At 42.9% G+C, this 16,664-nt stretch overlaps 2 protein-coding genes across 2 annotated transcripts; one reads left to right on the forward strand and one right to left on the reverse strand.

Annotated features, from left to right (window-relative positions):
- Positions 1-215: 215 nt before the first annotated feature.
- LOC119159606 (sepiapterin reductase-like) lies at positions 216-3,890 on the reverse strand. Its single transcript, XM_037412420.2, has 3 exons — positions 3,012-3,890; positions 1,614-1,760; positions 216-536 (listed from the first exon to the last, which is right to left on the reverse strand). Exons 1-3 carry the CDS (start codon positions 3,553-3,555, stop codon positions 418-420), a joined length of 810 nt encoding a protein of 269 aa, XP_037268317.2. The 5' UTR covers positions 3,556-3,890; the 3' UTR covers positions 216-417.
- Positions 3,891-4,474: 584 nt separating this feature from the next.
- Taf9 (TBP-associated factor 9) lies at positions 4,475-12,177 on the forward strand. The gene is made up of 6 exons (XM_037412419.2): positions 4,475-4,728; positions 4,842-4,978; positions 5,049-5,180; positions 6,657-6,723; positions 7,512-7,670; positions 11,869-12,177. Exons 1-6 carry the CDS (start codon positions 4,611-4,613, stop codon positions 12,153-12,155), a joined length of 900 nt encoding a protein of 299 aa, XP_037268316.2. The 5' UTR covers positions 4,475-4,610; the 3' UTR covers positions 12,156-12,177.
- The last annotated feature ends 4,487 nt before the right edge of the window (positions 12,178-16,664 follow it).

Genomic DNA, 16,664 nt, shown 5'->3' on the forward strand with positions numbered 1-16,664 from the left:
AAAAAAAGAAGTGATTCAGACTCTATAATATTCCCTCCATGTGAAAATAGAGATGTGACCTTAGTGCCTAAGCATGATGTTTTTTTTTGCATGTTTCAAAACAAAACAGCAATAAAAACTAAGACGTGTCAGCTTGTAACAAGTGGCTAATTAGTGTTACATCACTTGTGAAGAACAATCAGAGATAGCAATCAATTGATAATGCCACTTCACAATACACAGGAAAAGGAAACCTTGCTTTTGCTTTTTAATTGGGCCCATGCTGGTGAGTACACTTAAAATACTTCATCTGTATTACCAACGTACCTAACAAAAACAATACACCTGAAATTACATTCAGAAATAGTATAAATTTTAACCTAGCTCGAAATTCCATGCAAAAAGAAATGGCCACAAAAAACACATGCTTGTAATGTGTTAGGTTCGGTCATAGTAGTCGACATGGTCGCCAGACTGAAAGTTTTGAGTCTCGAGAATTTTAACCAGCTTAAGAGATGTGGCCTCCGGTGTCAGAAGTGTACCAGACTCCACCATACCTGAAAGGTGACAAACAAAAAATCATACTCATCCATTCATTACATCAATGTCTTATTACAAATCAGCTTCAATACACAGGCCTCACACAAATACACTTATCATCGTCATGTTAAAAAATGACTTTATTTGATTGGCGAGTGAAGTTTAACGTCCCAAAACTACCATATAATTAGGAGAGGCACCGTAGTGGAGGGCTTTGGAAATTTCTACCATGGGGTTTCTTTAACGTGCACCCAAATCTGAGCACAGGGGCCTACAACATTTTCGTCTCCATATAAAATGCAGCCGCTACAGCCGGGATTTGACCCTACGATCTGAAGGTCAGCAGCCGTGTACCTTAGCCACTAGACCACCACGCAGGGTTCATATCAAAACAGAGCCAGGAAATCCAGACAAGAGAAAAGAGCAGACAAAACAATGACTTTCAACTGAAGTTCACAGTAGAAGTTCAACAGAATATAATAAAATTGTGAAATAATGAACAGCAAAAAGTATAATATGATGACCTAAATGTCACACCTGCCAGTCATGTACATTAAAAGAAAAAGCTAAAAAAACATTTCTCTGAAACAACCTAATAATGTACCTAACTCAGCAACATCATCACATTCTTGTCATTATTTATTATTTTTCTTGTCTCACGTCATTAATTCTTTGTATCATTCTTCTGATCTTCTGCAACAAACCTCTGTTGAAAGTCGGAGCCTGTTGTCTTCTCTCGTCCATGTTTATCTTCTTCGCCATAGCTAATGCTTAACATGCATCACCAACTCACCCAGAGAGACACTATCTTAAAGACTAATTACATTATAAAGCCTTGATTTGTGTCAACCATACGCATCCCAAATCTTCAATTTCATAATCTCATCACTCAGTCTAATCATCATTCAATCATGTTTCCTTTCCCATATAGCTCATTCTGCTAAACAGAAGAATCATTGCTGGCTTTACAATAAGCAAGCATTCTAAGCAAGACTAAGGTACATGTTGATATCATTTATAGAGAACAGGTATCAGTACCCATGAATGTACTGAAGCACGCTTCTGCACATGGATTCATGCATCCCTCATGTTACCTCTTGCCGCTTCAGCAATCTCCTTTACTCCGTGGTGCAGCTCTTTGTGCATGGCTGTGTCTACTGGGCCTGGTGAGTAGTTGAGCACTTTCACCGTGGGATTTTCTGCTGCGATAATCCTCATGTACATTTGTCGAGCAGCTTTACCTGGAGTAATTGGTACGAAAGAAAATATTAATAAAAGACCACAAACATTACATTTGCTTTCAAATAAGTAGTGTAAAAAAATATAATTCATTGGTTTTGTAGCGGCAGCATTTATTGAACCTGTTTTACACAAACATGTATATAATTTTTTTTACTGAACTGCTAGAGTTTCAAGTGAATCTAGGCCAGTAGGTTGATGACCTATTTCAAGGCATAGACATAATAAAGTGACAGTTGTGTATATGATACAAAATTTGAGATGCAATAATTGAAAGCTCAAAGACACAGTATTACAAGATCACATGAGAAACCTAGGAGTCTAAATACAAGGAAAGAAAAATTGTGACCTGATCACTTTTCTATTATGCAAATTAACAGACTTCAATAAAACTTGAGAATGTGGAATTTTCTTTTGAAGACTATAAAAAAAACAAATATTGAAGAAACGAAATAATGATCACAGGTTCATAAAACACAGGTTATACTCTTTTCAAGAAGTGTATTTTGAAAATTGTAACTGATTCGAAATATGGGGGACCATGTTGAAACGTCTGAAATTTACAATTACTAGAATACTTTGATAGGTATCCAGTATATCACACACTATATTTGTGTTAAAAGCACTGACGTTTTTGCGTCGAGCACATAGCAGCCAGTAAAAGATTCTATGAAGCACTGTTAGAGAATTGAAATGAACTCGGAACATTTTTATTAATTTTACCCTCAGGGTACACAGTACATTTCAGAGGGGAAGGGCATGCACAACAATGAAAAAACAAGGAATACAAAGCAAATGGCTTAAAAATATTGTCACTGATTAGGGTGCAAAGATGAATACTCCTAATAACCCACATCATAATAAAGCAAACAACACTAATTTTATTTTTATTACAAGGTGAAGGCACAAAGCAATACAAATAGACTGTTCAACATACAGCGGGTAATTACGTAATCATTGTTTTAAGGTCATTCTTAAATTGAATGGATTCATTGATGAACATTATTCCTGGAGAGCTTATAGTTTGGCTACATTATGCTTTAAGCTGGCTGCATCACTGTTACTAACTATGTAATTCATTTTATATTTCATAATTAGCGAAATAATTAAATTTCGCAATGCAAATGCCTTCTTATTTTTCTGTTAGTTTTACAGCTAAGCGGAATACAGACCCTTCCCGTTTTCTTGGCATTTGACTAATAAAATGTTTCCATCATCCAATTGGTATGACACATTTTGACACATTTTCTTACCAGTGCAGTAAATGCCTGTTCCAACCATTGGCTTGATCGCAGCTAAGGAGGATATGTTGATAATGGTCCTAGAAATGTTGGAGCCGTTCGGAAACTTCTCAAGGAAAGCCGAAGTCAGCGTCATAACGGACGTTATGTTGAGGTGAAAGTAGTCGTCGATCTCTTTCTCGTCGGTGAGTGCGGTCGCATACTTGCGCACATCACCGATCGTGCCTACGTTGTGAACCAGCAAAACTCCGTCCGCTGCAGAAATCTTGGACCAGGTGTCAGTTATCAGCTTTCGGTAATCGTCAAACGTGGCCGTGGAATGGTCCGTGACTCGAGCGACGACTTCAACGCCAGGTGCATCTTGGGCGACGAGACGCTTGGTTTCATTGAGATTCTCCGCGTTGCGACCGGTTATGACAAACACTGATTTTTCGGCGACTTCACGGCTGAACGCCTGAGCTAAGGCTCGCCCAATTCCGACGCTCGCCCCAGTTATGATAACGTAGTATTTCCTCTTCCAGAATGCGCCCGCTGAGTCACCTGTTGATTCTGCCATCGCTGTAGTAATCGCAAAGCTCCGAAGGCTGTTGCGAATTCAGAACCGCGTTCCCGTTTCAACGTGTGAAGCCTTCTCCTTTCGGTGTGTAGCGGCGTCGGTGGCGTAGCGACCTCAAAGTCACCCTAGAAACACTATCCGACACCACGCTAATCTTTCAAACACTCCATACTTTTGACGGCTGCTGCAAAAGTGCGGTGGGGCACCGTTATCAGCTTTTTACGGCGTTTCACTACAGCTGAACAACCGGGCCTAATACCTTGCGTTGCCCTATTCACCTGTGCCAACACCAGTGATAACCAGTGCTATCAATGAATGTTCATAAGTTCTCAATCCCTTTCGCTTCAGACATTCTTTTCTTAATGGGGGATAGAAAAGCCGGCTTCCGTAAGCTAAGCAGAGCAAAAACAAAAAACACCGCCATTTATGTGACGTACGATTGAGAGCGCGTATTTTGAAAACAAGTGAGGAAGGGAGGCACCATGCATGCTGCACTGTAGAACATGGCATGGCGGTTCAAACAACGAAGCCATAAGTTGCTGCGGCAAATGAACACCCTGGAATGTCCTACACCCATCTTTACTGATATACAATGTAAATGTAGCTGAGCTCTCTCTGTACAACGGAAACCAATGCCGCGCTGTGTAGGCACCACTTTCAGCAGTCGTGCTACTATCGATCCCCACTTCCAATGAGTGAATTTCCCGTATACCATGAGTGAGCTTACATGAATCGCTCCGCAACAACTTGCTGTTGCCTTCGTATAGAAATAAAAGGCTTTATTGCGTTCTATTCCGAATGACCGACTGAACACCCACCAGTTGGCCGCGGCTATTAGCATTGCTTCAAAAATATCCCACTACAGGGCAGCACGGGCAGCACAAGTAAGACGACGTCATCATTTCCTGCGTGCGCTTCCGGTGTTCTCTGTGTCGGCTCGCAATAATGGCCGCCGAAAGTCTATGTCGTTTGCGCTTGGCTCGTTAAACCAACGTTCTAGCGCGCATGGTGCTTATTTCTAGACTGTCGATTGTTGGCGATTTAATACTAACAGAATGGCAGCTCCGAAAAGCACGCCGAAGGATGCCCAAGTCATGAGTGCAATACTGAAGGACATGGGAATTGTCGACTACGAGCCAAGAGTCATCAATCAGATGTTGGAGTTCACTTACCGTTAGTATTTTCGTCTTGCACTCTACGTGACGTTGGGATGTGCTAAAGTTGTTGCTTAAGCTGTTGGAATATTAAGCCCACTTCAGTCATCGTTTTGCTCTGTTCTCGCTCAGGTTACGTTACCAATATCCTCGAGGACGCCAGGCTGTATTCGACCCATGCGAAAAAGAGAGCCGTCGACGTTGATGACGTGCGTTTGGCTATTCAAATGCAAGCAGAAAAAACGTTCACGTCCCCACCACCGAGAGACGTACGTTGACAGCGTGATCCAGCACGACGTCGATGCTATGTAAGCGTGCCGCTTTGCGCTATTTTTGCAGTTGCTGATGGAAATCGCGCGGCAAAAGAACAGTACGCCGCTGCCGCTTATCAAAGCGAATGCCGGACCTCGTCTTCCGCCGGATAGGTACAGCCTCACTGCTTGCAACTATCGGCTCAAGTCTGCGAAAAAGGTGAGCTGACGCTCGAGTTGCGCATGAATTCGTCAAGTGTTAGCGAGACTGGTGCAGCCGCGTCAACATTGTGGGCCGAATCGCGCAGCAAGTTCCGTTTACTGCAGTCGAACATGGTGCCGTGTGAATTCGTGAACTGCTTTTTACAGACTGAGAAGATAATAAGAGATGGACGCAAGCGCATACATTACGAGTAGCTTCTACTCGTCACCTGGGAACATGCAGTGTTGTTCTAGTCACTGTTGAAACTAGTGTGAATGAAACAAGTCTAAATAAGTACCTGTAAAATACCAGAAGTAAATAGCAGTTCTGTACCCGGCAAGTGAGAAATATATCTTGTTTTTATCTTGGCATGTCATTTTTTGTCGTGCTGCGATAGTTTTCCCACTATGGATACCTCGGTATTTTATAGTAGATTTAGCTATCTAAACACATAATTATTTGTTAAAGCCTCATCTAAAAATATTTTCGGTACAATTCATATGTATTTATTTCTATAGCAAAAGACAATAATTGTCAAACTTTGGCACTGTATTTGATATTCTTGTGATAGCCCTGTGCTTGCTTGGGCACATTAAAATTTATGCTTGAAACATAATGAATTCCACATAATGAATATATTAACTGTGCAGCATGTGTTGAAATGATGGAATGGCAGAAAGTACGGTGTACATTAGTTTGGTATCTGTAGCTAAATTAAAATACCTAAAGGAGTACTGACACAAAATATTTTCGGATCGTTGCTCTAAATAAGAACCTGGGTTTTAAGAATTTCTACCTAAAAAAATTACTTTGGTGCATGGGAATGCATTGCATATGTTTTTAATACGACTGCCTTAAAGAGACACTTTTGGTTTCAATATAGAGAGGGGCGGCTTCTTCGGGACATGCCATGGCTGTGCGACGTCACGAGAAGAAAGCAGTTCATGAAAAAATAGCCACAGATCTACCATGTGCACGCATTACATGAAAACAACTATGAGTGCGTCGTTCAAAGCGACCCTGACAGCGATTTTCTGCAATTCAGGCTGCACGCAGGACGCAGAGTTTGCTAGCTCAGTGGAGCCGAGTTGACTCATCAGGATAATGTCTGTTGCGGTGGGGTGTGCTTTCTGATGTTAAGTGACAACTATAAAATCAAGGAAAACATTTTATACATGTCTGCGGACTCTGGTGTGTAGAGAGTGTTAGCACTGCATATCGGGGAAGCGAAAAATGCCCCTTTCACAATGTCTCAAAATCGGCTCAGTACTTTTTTAACATGCAGCTCCTGAATTTGTTTACAAGGTGCTTCATGTTGCCATTTCTTTAGTGGCATTTAAACTTTTCATTTTTATCGTGTCACAAAGCTGTTGGTGCGATGCAGCTGTGTCGTTAAGTTGCTATACTAAGCTAAAATATTGCTCTTAAGGTTGTGCTATTGCAGCTTGGCCTCTGAAAAGTCATCTTTTTCTCTCTCTCATATGTTTTCAACAGCCAAGGATCCAGGTTGGCCTTCCACCACAACTTGGGCTCGCAACTATGCAAGGAAACAGTGCAGCAGGTAACATGATATATATATATATATACTTTTTTGCTCTTCACTGATGCCCATCATCACACAGATATATGGACATATCAAGAGTGAAAAAGTGAACATTGAAAAGACAGTGTTTTAACTGGCTGCTCCTTGTCCTTTTTTCTCCCGTTCACTCTTTTTTTTTTGTACTACTAAATCCAGTGAAATTTGGGGAAAAAAAAGTACATTAATTATCATGCCCTTTTATACCAGAGTCTCACCAGCCGTAATGAACTCACAGGCATGAAGGAAGTCCTGCTCGTGTGCTTTGACATGAAGCTCAAGGGAAGGCTGATGAAAAATCCTTGAAGCCAGCACATGGCAACATTAATGCAGTTGAATTGTGAAGACAAGTTACTAATGACCCTGGGAAAAATTGCTGAACATGAAACAGGCTGGATTGATTGTCTTCTTCATGGCAGCAATTTGAAGAGGACGAGACTGCTTGTCAAAATGTAAACTTCAGTGGCACCTCATGTTCAAGAATTTTTTATGCGATTCTAACTTGTCTTTTTAATTCAACTGCGATTCTAACTTGTCTTCTTAATTCAACTGCTGAGACGTTTCTGTGTGCCAGCCGCCCTTGCCCTATTTAAAGCTAAGGTACTGGTAAAGTGAAGGGCAGTTGAAACAAATGTGACGATTTCTTTTGTTTGTTTGTGTGGTCTTGGTTTTGGTATTCTTTGCTTTCATTGAAGGGGATATCTATGTCTTGTGAGAGACTGAACAATGCTTGCTCATGAAAGGCACCTTATGATGTTTCTTTCTTACAGGTTTATCAAAAGTAACGCCTGCATTGAGCCTGAACAGCAAGACCGGTGCCACACTCGCCGTGGTCAGCAAGCCGGCATCTGCGCCAACGGTGACAATTGTGTCTCGACCTGCCACTGCAAACAAAATGCATCCAACACCCATCATCAAGCTCTCTCAACGTGAGTTGAATTTCCCTTGTGAGGTCACTCACTTGTAGGGCCCCGAAACCACATTCAATAATTTTAAAACTTTTCAAGCAAATGTGCGCATTTAGTTGAGAATGCTGTCCCAATTACTAGCACCAAATGCAGCAGCATAGTGAACCCCAGGCGCCCTGCAAATTCTAAGCAACAGCCTGTTCTCCTTTCTGCAACCTTCAGCCTCTCGAAATTTGCGGTGACGTTAACACTATTGTGTGCTCATGTCAGCCACAAAGAAAACCCGTTCTGCACGTAGGTATGTGCGCTCACCCTTCTTCCTCCTCGCACATCGAGGAGGAGCACTCGGCAAAAATAAGAGAGGAGCCGACGAATAGAGCACAGTGAAGAAATGAGCGGGGACCTTTTTTCAAAGCGTTGCCACAATAGTGGCAGCATTTAAAAAATTCTTATAGCTGGGTATTCGTTGTAGCCTCGTGCACAACTGCAACACCACAACTAAAGTTCGAATTATGGGGGTGTAGAGATCCTATTATAACGTACCAGTGGGGTCCTAATTAAAGATAAGTTGAGCTCAATTGATAACTTGTACTTCTTCAATAGTGTACCAGCCAACCTTGCTCTGACAGAAGTATTAGCTAGCCGGAAAAATCTACAACTGGAAGTTGCGTTAAGGCGTCACCGAAAAGCTCCTTCAGCAGCTTCCCCCTACATCACATATCTTTAGTGGCACTTAGTGTAGCTAATTGCTTGCCTGGTGGTGTAGGACCATACAGTGTGCTCTGATATTGACAAGCACATAATATTGCAAGCTTTGAAGAAGCACCAATGGGGATTTCACTTGTTGGTTGCCCTTCCACTGTACTGAAGATGACACTCCTTGCCGTAAGAATATTCGTGGTCAGCCAGGAAAGAAAATTCGTGGTCAGACTGAAAGAAAATACAAGTGGCACAGCCACTGAAGTCTTGAAACTACCTCACCAACTTGCTGTAATGTCATAAGTTTTGGCAGTGTCTGCTAAGCCGCTGTCATTCTTTATCTGTAAAAGTGGATTGGTACATTGTGTTATGAGGGAGCCAGGGCAAGCGGCAGGAAGTTTGATGGAGCCAGTGTGACCAAAGTACGAAAAAGTCACCCACTGATATGGGACATCACACCGTCATTCGTATGGTGGGGTAAGCCAATTTGAATGTTTGCCGTCAGCATTCCTTTTTTTGGTATGCCTGAATGCCTGAAATAAAATAAAATGCTTGGAAACCAAGTCCATGGCTTGGGCGGCTAGTGTACCAGAATTGACGTGTCATTGTAAAATGTTTTTAAAGCTGCCTCCATTTTCTGCAGCGATAACCTTTCTGGGAAAAATTAAAGTAAGTGTCGGAAAGATGCGTGGTCTGAACAAGTCTGTATCCCATCAACAGCTGGGATTTTTTTCAATTGCACAAAAACGTTACTTCAGACAGCCTTCTCTTCATACAAATTATAATGCTCTAGATATGAGATTATGCAGGATGCTTGCAAAGATATTTATTTAGTAAAAAAGAGCTGTGGCATTACTGGTTCTCGAATTCACTCAAAACTCTCAGATTTTAAGAACCAGTGCAGCTTTTCTGCATAAAATGGGACTTCAGGTGCTACTGGTGGTGGCATGCAAAGCTTCAAGGCAGTGAGCTGGAATTTTCATCACATTTGCAAAACATCAGATGCATGCATCTTCTGGTTAAGTGCTACTTAGTAGCCTTTGGTGGCATGTAGTGTTCAATAGCGCAAAGGTACCTAATAGCTTTTAATAAAGCTATGCTATTAGATGTCAAGGTGATAAAGTTTCACTGTAATGAGGGTTGCAGCACAAGTACGAAAGTGCTGGAAGAAAAGCAAACGGAAGGTGTGGAACAGAAGGCAAAGAGGTGTTGTCCTCTTTGCCTTCCGTTCCACGCCTTCTGTTTGCCTTCCAGCACTTTCGTGCTTGTGCTGCAACCCTTATTACAATGGAATATAACCAACTAGCCCAAATAGCCGTTCTTCTTCAGTGATAAAGTTATTAAATGAAGCTGTGGGACAAAAAACTAATTTATAACCAGTTTAGCCAAAGTGATATTTCATTGCAGTTTGCTTTTAAAGGAGCCCCAAAACACTTCATTCTGTAAAAGGCATGAAAGAGGCACTGGTGCAAAACACACGTTTAATGCTGCTCTCAGGATTGATCTTGCTTTCCTGCAGCTTTATCTAATCCTTACCATCTACGCTGCATGTGACCGCCCATTCATACAATTGGTCGAGCTTTGAAGCATGACAAAGATGACTTGTTGGAAACCGGATACCTTTCTGCACTGCAAATTGTTCACTGCAAAACGAAGCATTTTGGCTGAAAAAAGCAGATTCTGTCCGACATATGTAGCCCATCTTGCCGGCACATTGGCTCTAGTGATATTGCTTGTTGCACCACTGTTAGCTGCTTCGTGGTTCATCTGAACCTCTCACTGATTGTGGAAGATTTTCAAGCTCCACAAAAGAGCCAATCAGTGACTGTGAAAAAAAAAATTTAAGTTTTCATTGCAGTTAGCGCAGATTGGTATTAAGTGGGTCTCGCACAAGAAGTACAACCTGCATGTGGCTACATGTGAATAATGGAAAGTGTAGTCCACTTGTAACAATACAAAGCGTTAAAAAAATGATTTTTAACAAATCATTGCTATATCTGCACTGCTGTCCGTAAGAAAGGCTATCAAACATGGCATGATGCTTATGGTTGAAATTTTTCATTTACACTAAAATATAAAAATTTAGAGCTTTGAGAAACACCACATTTGTCATGCTTAATGGGCACCTTAAGTGTTCGTTGTCATGGGCATTTTCTGGAGTGGCAGTTGCGGTTTCACTAATGCCATGTGCATTGCGTTATGTTGCTATACGTCCACTGACAGCAGCTAATTCACATGCATGAAATTGATGCTCAGATTGATTTTAGGCGGCGCATTTTGCACGGTCATTAGTGTTAAAGGTGAAGTAGCGAAAATTTGAACATCAAAATCGTTATGCAGCACTGCACACTGTCGGGGAAACAAGGTCTCAGTGATTGCTTCGCAGAACACAGCCACACTGTCTAAAAATAAGAACTCCTCCACGAAAGCATCATTTCTTATCTCGTCAATTTTTATATACTCTCAGAACTCAGTGACGTCCGCAGCTTCTGTATCAGTTTCCAAGACAGGAAAGGTTTTGTTTTGTAGACAAAGCCAGTCTCCAACAAGTTGTTCTTCATGTTGACAGCCAAGCCTGATGTGCCAGAAGCACGACCAATTGCTAAAGTTTACCACTCCAATGCGCGCCACCTTGCAAAGCCTTGACATTGATGTTCACAATGCCATTGGACTGCAGTCCTGTTGTATAGTATTAGGTGGCAAGGACATAAGCTTAGTTTATATTAACTTCGAGCCAACGGCGTGAACACTGCAGTTGTCGAGAGGCCCAACCCAATTCCATCCTTGCCTCCAGGTGATTTCGTTAAACCCACGTAGGCGTTTCACAAAAAGGTCACAGGTCATCCATCTGGCTTTCTTGCTGTTCTCATACAGGCACGTGGTGAGTGCATGCTGAGATTTCCACTATTTTGCATTTCTTTCATATTCCTCTCTCATCGCACCACAGGACACATGGCCAATGTGGAAGTGTGCAACTCGGCTTCAAGCAACTGGTGCCATCTTGCAGCACTACATGCACACTTGCGGTGCTGATTCTCTCTTTTTAGCATATTCGGGAGAAATGGCGACAACACGAACTCATATATGCGAAGTTTTCATCCGGTCTCCGCATAATTCAAAAAAACTTAGTGCTTCGAGTATCAGGCTTAGCCTGGAAAGGGATCTAGTTGCCAAATTCTGATCACTCGATCTGATATGTGGTCACAATGGTCACAAACATTTTTTTATATTGAGTGGGAGACAGTCATCAAGGTGCCCTTCTGCAATTTGTTAATATATAGATGCTTTTTCTTATCGCAGCCTTAATACAAAAGTCGATGCCCTTAATAAGCAATCTTATTGTTACAGCCAATATATCATTATACGTGGCATACTATAGGTGGCTCGCACTGTACTTCACTTTCACCCAGGACACGACTTGAGTTTCCAGTGTTTAGCTAAGGTTTTGTCACCATCTGCATTTCTCTGTTCACTGCGTACACTGTGGTTCAAATTGTAAACTGTTCTTTCACAACTGCAGGACCACCCCTCAACGTCAGCACAGCAGTTTCATCAGCAGCACCCACTCCCATTGTGCAAGTGACAGCAGCCCCGCAGCCCGCACCCCCTGCTCCCACTACAACTGCATCAGTGCCTGCAACTGAAGCTACCACCACTCCACCAGTCATCACCACAGCTACCACAGAGCCTGCCCCTCAGCCTTCTGTACCACAGCCAATCATCAACATTAAGAGTGAAACACCCTCTGAAATCAATGACAAAAAGAGGAAGCGGGAAGAGGATGACGACTATGATGCAGCTGAATGAATAAATAGTGGGCATTTGTTCACTGTTGAGAATGTTCATCGTGAGAGACCACAATTACAGAAGTACACTATTATTGGTAATTTTTTTCCTCTTTTGTTTTGAAGCTGAACAAGTTCACAAACTGACCTTGTCTAAGCAACTGCTTACAGACTATTTCTTTTAATTAAAAATAAATATTTAGTTGGTTGATGAATGCCTCTTAAAGCTCACCAGATGGATGTGTTCAGTTTACTTAACAAGATTGCATAATCTAAATACCTTGAACACATAAAAATGTGTACCATTGACTTTAATCCTTTGCATTGAACATTAATCAAGCTAGGTCACTTGTTAATTAAAAATGGGCTCCACATTCAATTGCATAAGGTAAAGGCAAACCTCCTGTGCAGGATTTCATAGTGAATTGGATGTAGTATTTACACGTAGATATATTTGAAGTTTTTAGTTAATTACATAGTCACTAACACTCACTGAAATGCAGTTTTTGCATAACAGTATGTTACCACTTAATTCACTCACAAGAAGCTATGGTACGCAATGAGGCCTTGAATTTGTTGCGAATTACAATAGAATATTCGTGGTCTTGTCATGAGCACCCTCACTGTTGCACAAGTTCATGGGGCATACACGGGTGCTTTGTTTTTTGTTGTGAATGCTCCATCACATCTATGCTAAATAATTGAACTAGCAGTTCTGTGGCCCCGCCGCGGTAGTCTAGTGGCTAAGGTACTCGGCTGCTGACCCGCAGGTCGCAGGTTCGAATCCCGGCTGAGGCGGCTCCATTTCCGATGGAGGCGGAAATGGTGTAGGCCCGTGTGCCCAGATTTGGGTGCACGTTAAAGAACCCCAGGTGGTCAAAATTTCCGGAGCCCTCCACTACGCCGTCTCTCATAATCATATGGTGGTTTTGGGACGTTAAACCCAACATATCTATCTAGCAGTTCTGTGGATAGACAGCGATGGGAACCTCAGCTTTTCAAAGGCACTTCCAGGAACGCCTTCTTTGAGCACGAGTTGTTAAAAGAGCACTAAGGAGAAAAATGAGGTTTTGCCTATTAGTAAAGTGCAATTTCACAATCCTGAAACTGCACTCGTTTCATGAGACGACGCTTGGTAAGTGAGAAAACGCACGGAAAATTGCGGGTGGAGACGCCACCTCGTATCTCGAGATTCTCGCACCAAACACCGTGATGTCATAAATTTTGGTAGCTTCCTCTGGTTTATATGTGGCTTCTAATCGGTAAAAATGGAGTACAATGTCATGTGTTGGTGCCATCGACCTACCTTGTGAGGTTTCAAAAAATTTAAACAAGCCAATGCCGCAAAAATATCAAAAATAAATTTTGAAATCTGTAACGTATTGTGCAGAGATTACGGCTTGAAATTTAAAAGCGCAACTTCATCCTATACTTTCTTCGATAATAATGAACTAATGATAGTGGAACTTATGCTATTAAAGTTCTCATAGTTCAGTTGATTGATCTAAACCAAGTCACTGTTTCAGTTCAGTGTCCCTTTAAAAGTGTGCTGGCATAATTTTGAGACGTCTCAAATGGTTAATTTTTCCTTTCTTTCGCAACGGCCTAACACTTTTCTCACATCAGAGTCAGCCAATACGTATAAAATATATAATTTTTTTATTTTAAAGTTTTAACCGCTGAGCATCAGCAAGCCAACCCCACAGCAAAGAACATCATCCCAACAAGCCAACGCAGTTTCTCGGAATTTGCGAACTCTGCGTCCTGTACGTAACCTAAATCACAGAAATTGCTGTCGGAGTTGCTGGAGATGATGCACTCATCGTCTCCAGCGAGCAGATGGCAGATCTGCCGCTAATACGTCGCGAACCGCTGTCTCCTCGTGACATGACACTGCCATAACATGGCACGGAGAAGCCACCTCTTCACTATCACATTACTCTTTTAAGGGTTCTCAAATCTAGTGTTCTCATTTGGAGCTACAATTTCAAAACATTTAATATTCGTGTGGAGTGCATTTTCTCGGGCGCATCATGATCACGTCTTGTCCCTAAGGTGTTCATACAACACCACCCTCCCCTCATGTATATATATCCCCAATTTTCAATGTCGCTGTCTATTTTTGTTAACGTAAGTAAGCACAACACCAAGCACCTAGCAGTGAATAATTAATTGATCGAGTACTTCACAAAACTGCAGCAACTCTATGTAAGGCATGCTGGCACTGGTGTAGTTATGGAGACTTGGTGTGCTCTGCTGAGCATCAAATGTTAAGTCTGTGCGCTTTCAGTGTTCTGTCGGTGCAGAAATGCACTTGGTTGCGGCAGTCTACGGGTTACATTTCGTCACCCTACAGGTCACAACTTGGACGTCAGCGATGACAACCACGGCGTGTTTCATGTATACGGTGCAGGCAACTGTCAATTTATTTTATTGCTGGCTTACATTGTCACCTCACTGCAATAGGGCATAGAAATGCTCACGAAACGCATCTTCCATTCATATTAGATGCGAAGCAGCTCTTTGAGTAGCCTGTGTAACTTCGTCCCTCCGTCTGTACCGCTCTTTTCTCCGCAGGTGTTGGAGCGGTGCCAAGTAGGTCGCACCCTCCTAGCATTGCAGGGTGATGTCTCTCCCTCGCCTGTCGCGCGGTCGCCTCGTGTCAGTTCTTTCTCGCTTCACGCTCTCCACCGCTCGCATCGCTCGAGCCCACTCCTCACGTGGGCATCTTACCCGCGCCGCCTCTCTCCATCTGTCAGCGAGAAGCAGCCGCGAGCCGGCGCGCCTCTAGAATCTCGTGGCGCCAACAATGTGGACAGCGCGATCGTGCCGACGGGTGGGACGCCGTCGCGGCATACTTCCCACTAGTATGCGCGTACCTTTCCCGGCTATCGCTGGCGTTGCGAGGGTTAGCGAAGCCGATCGCGTACGCAAATGGCGACGTCAACACCGACGAGGCGCGAGCGGGGGAAGCCGAGCACAAGTGTCTTCAATGCGTCCCTCTTCCCGTGCCTTCGCGTTTCAGACAAACGTTCGCTCGAACAAACGCTACACCGAGTTTCACTTCAAACCATTCTTCCAGCACCCGCGTCGACGCCGTGCGCACCGCTGCTGCTTCGCATCTCATCAGGGTTCCTTTCGGGAAGATGGTCCATAGTTCTACTTAAAATGTGTATACTAGATATATCATGCTCGCCTGAAAAAGCAATTGATAAAATTGGCCCCGGGTCAGCATGTTTCACGGCAAACGTCATCGAAAGACTATAGTCTTGCGTATGGAGAGAGTGAACAAAACGTTTATTCGATGTTATGCGCGAGATAATCGGTGAATTGTGTTCTGGAGGCGCTGCGTTAGAGTGTCTCGATCCGTGCAGCGAAGGCGAACGAGCGCATCGAGGCACGTGAGACACTAGCGTCATCTGGCAGTATCTTTGAAAACGAAGGGAGGCGTCCTGTCTCGGAGGCGATAAGGCGTAGAACGCAAAGCGGCGGGCAGGTGCCACCACCGTGTCGTTAACCTTAGCAAAGCGTTGGAAGCACTTGCTTTTTTTTTAGCATAACGTTGCATTGTCAGCGCAGCGTGATAAACGCTACGGTTCTTGGAATTACTTATGTATGCCTTCCCTAGTATAAATACACGCGAACAGAATATTGACGTGTTATGATGCCTCAGATATGCGCAATAATTGATTTTTAATTTACAATCACACAAGGATGAACGCTTAAACTTGAGCAATATTGGTGGGTGCTGCGGATGAAGTTGGTCGTTGGAATATCGTTCAAAGCCGCTTGGGGTATCGTTACGGTGGACAAACAGACAAACGAAACTTTTGCGTCGAAGTACCCACAAAAAGACTGTCGTCTTTAAAAGAAGTGACATTTACGGTTGATTGCGATATTTGTCAATTAAATATAAAGATCAGCTTCGAGATTAGGTTCACAACTGCATTTTGAGTCACGCTAAAATTAAAGGAAAATTTCTATAGAATGTTTAGTGACCACTTGTAAGTCTTCATCAGACAACCTTAACAGCATAGTGTGCGAACGAATCCAGCATCTTCTGCTAATACAATTATTTATTTAGGGCGAACTTGTGCCCGCCAACTCAATGCACAGCTTTTGGCTAGGGTTGTCCTACGCCAGCTATATAGTACAAACCTCGTCGACTACTTGCGTCTCGCTCGCGTGACGCTTCTTCTATGAGTTGCCATTCTTGTTTTTCCAGCGCGTAGTCCAGCGTTGCATGCTCGCTTTGCTTGCCAGTTGGTGGAGTAGAATTCACAAAAGCAGGAGGCAACGTGCGTCTTCAGAGCGTGTTGAACAACTTGCGGCAATAGTTTACGAAGTTAAAATGTGTCAGTGCGGCCATGTTTTAGATGTCCGAAAACGTAATAATGCGCGTAATAAAAAACATGTTCTCGATAACGACGGTCATTCGCGATGCCGATGGGGCGTTACAGAATCAATTTGGCCCCGCCGCAGTGGTCGAGTGGCTAAGGTACTCGGCTTCTGACCCGCAGGTCGCGGAATT

The sequence above is a fragment of the Rhipicephalus microplus genome, chromosome 1 (assembly GCF_043290135.1).
Source record: "Rhipicephalus microplus isolate Deutch F79 chromosome 1, USDA_Rmic, whole genome shotgun sequence".
Lineage (NCBI taxonomy): Eukaryota > Metazoa > Arthropoda > Arachnida > Ixodida > Ixodidae > Rhipicephalus > Rhipicephalus microplus.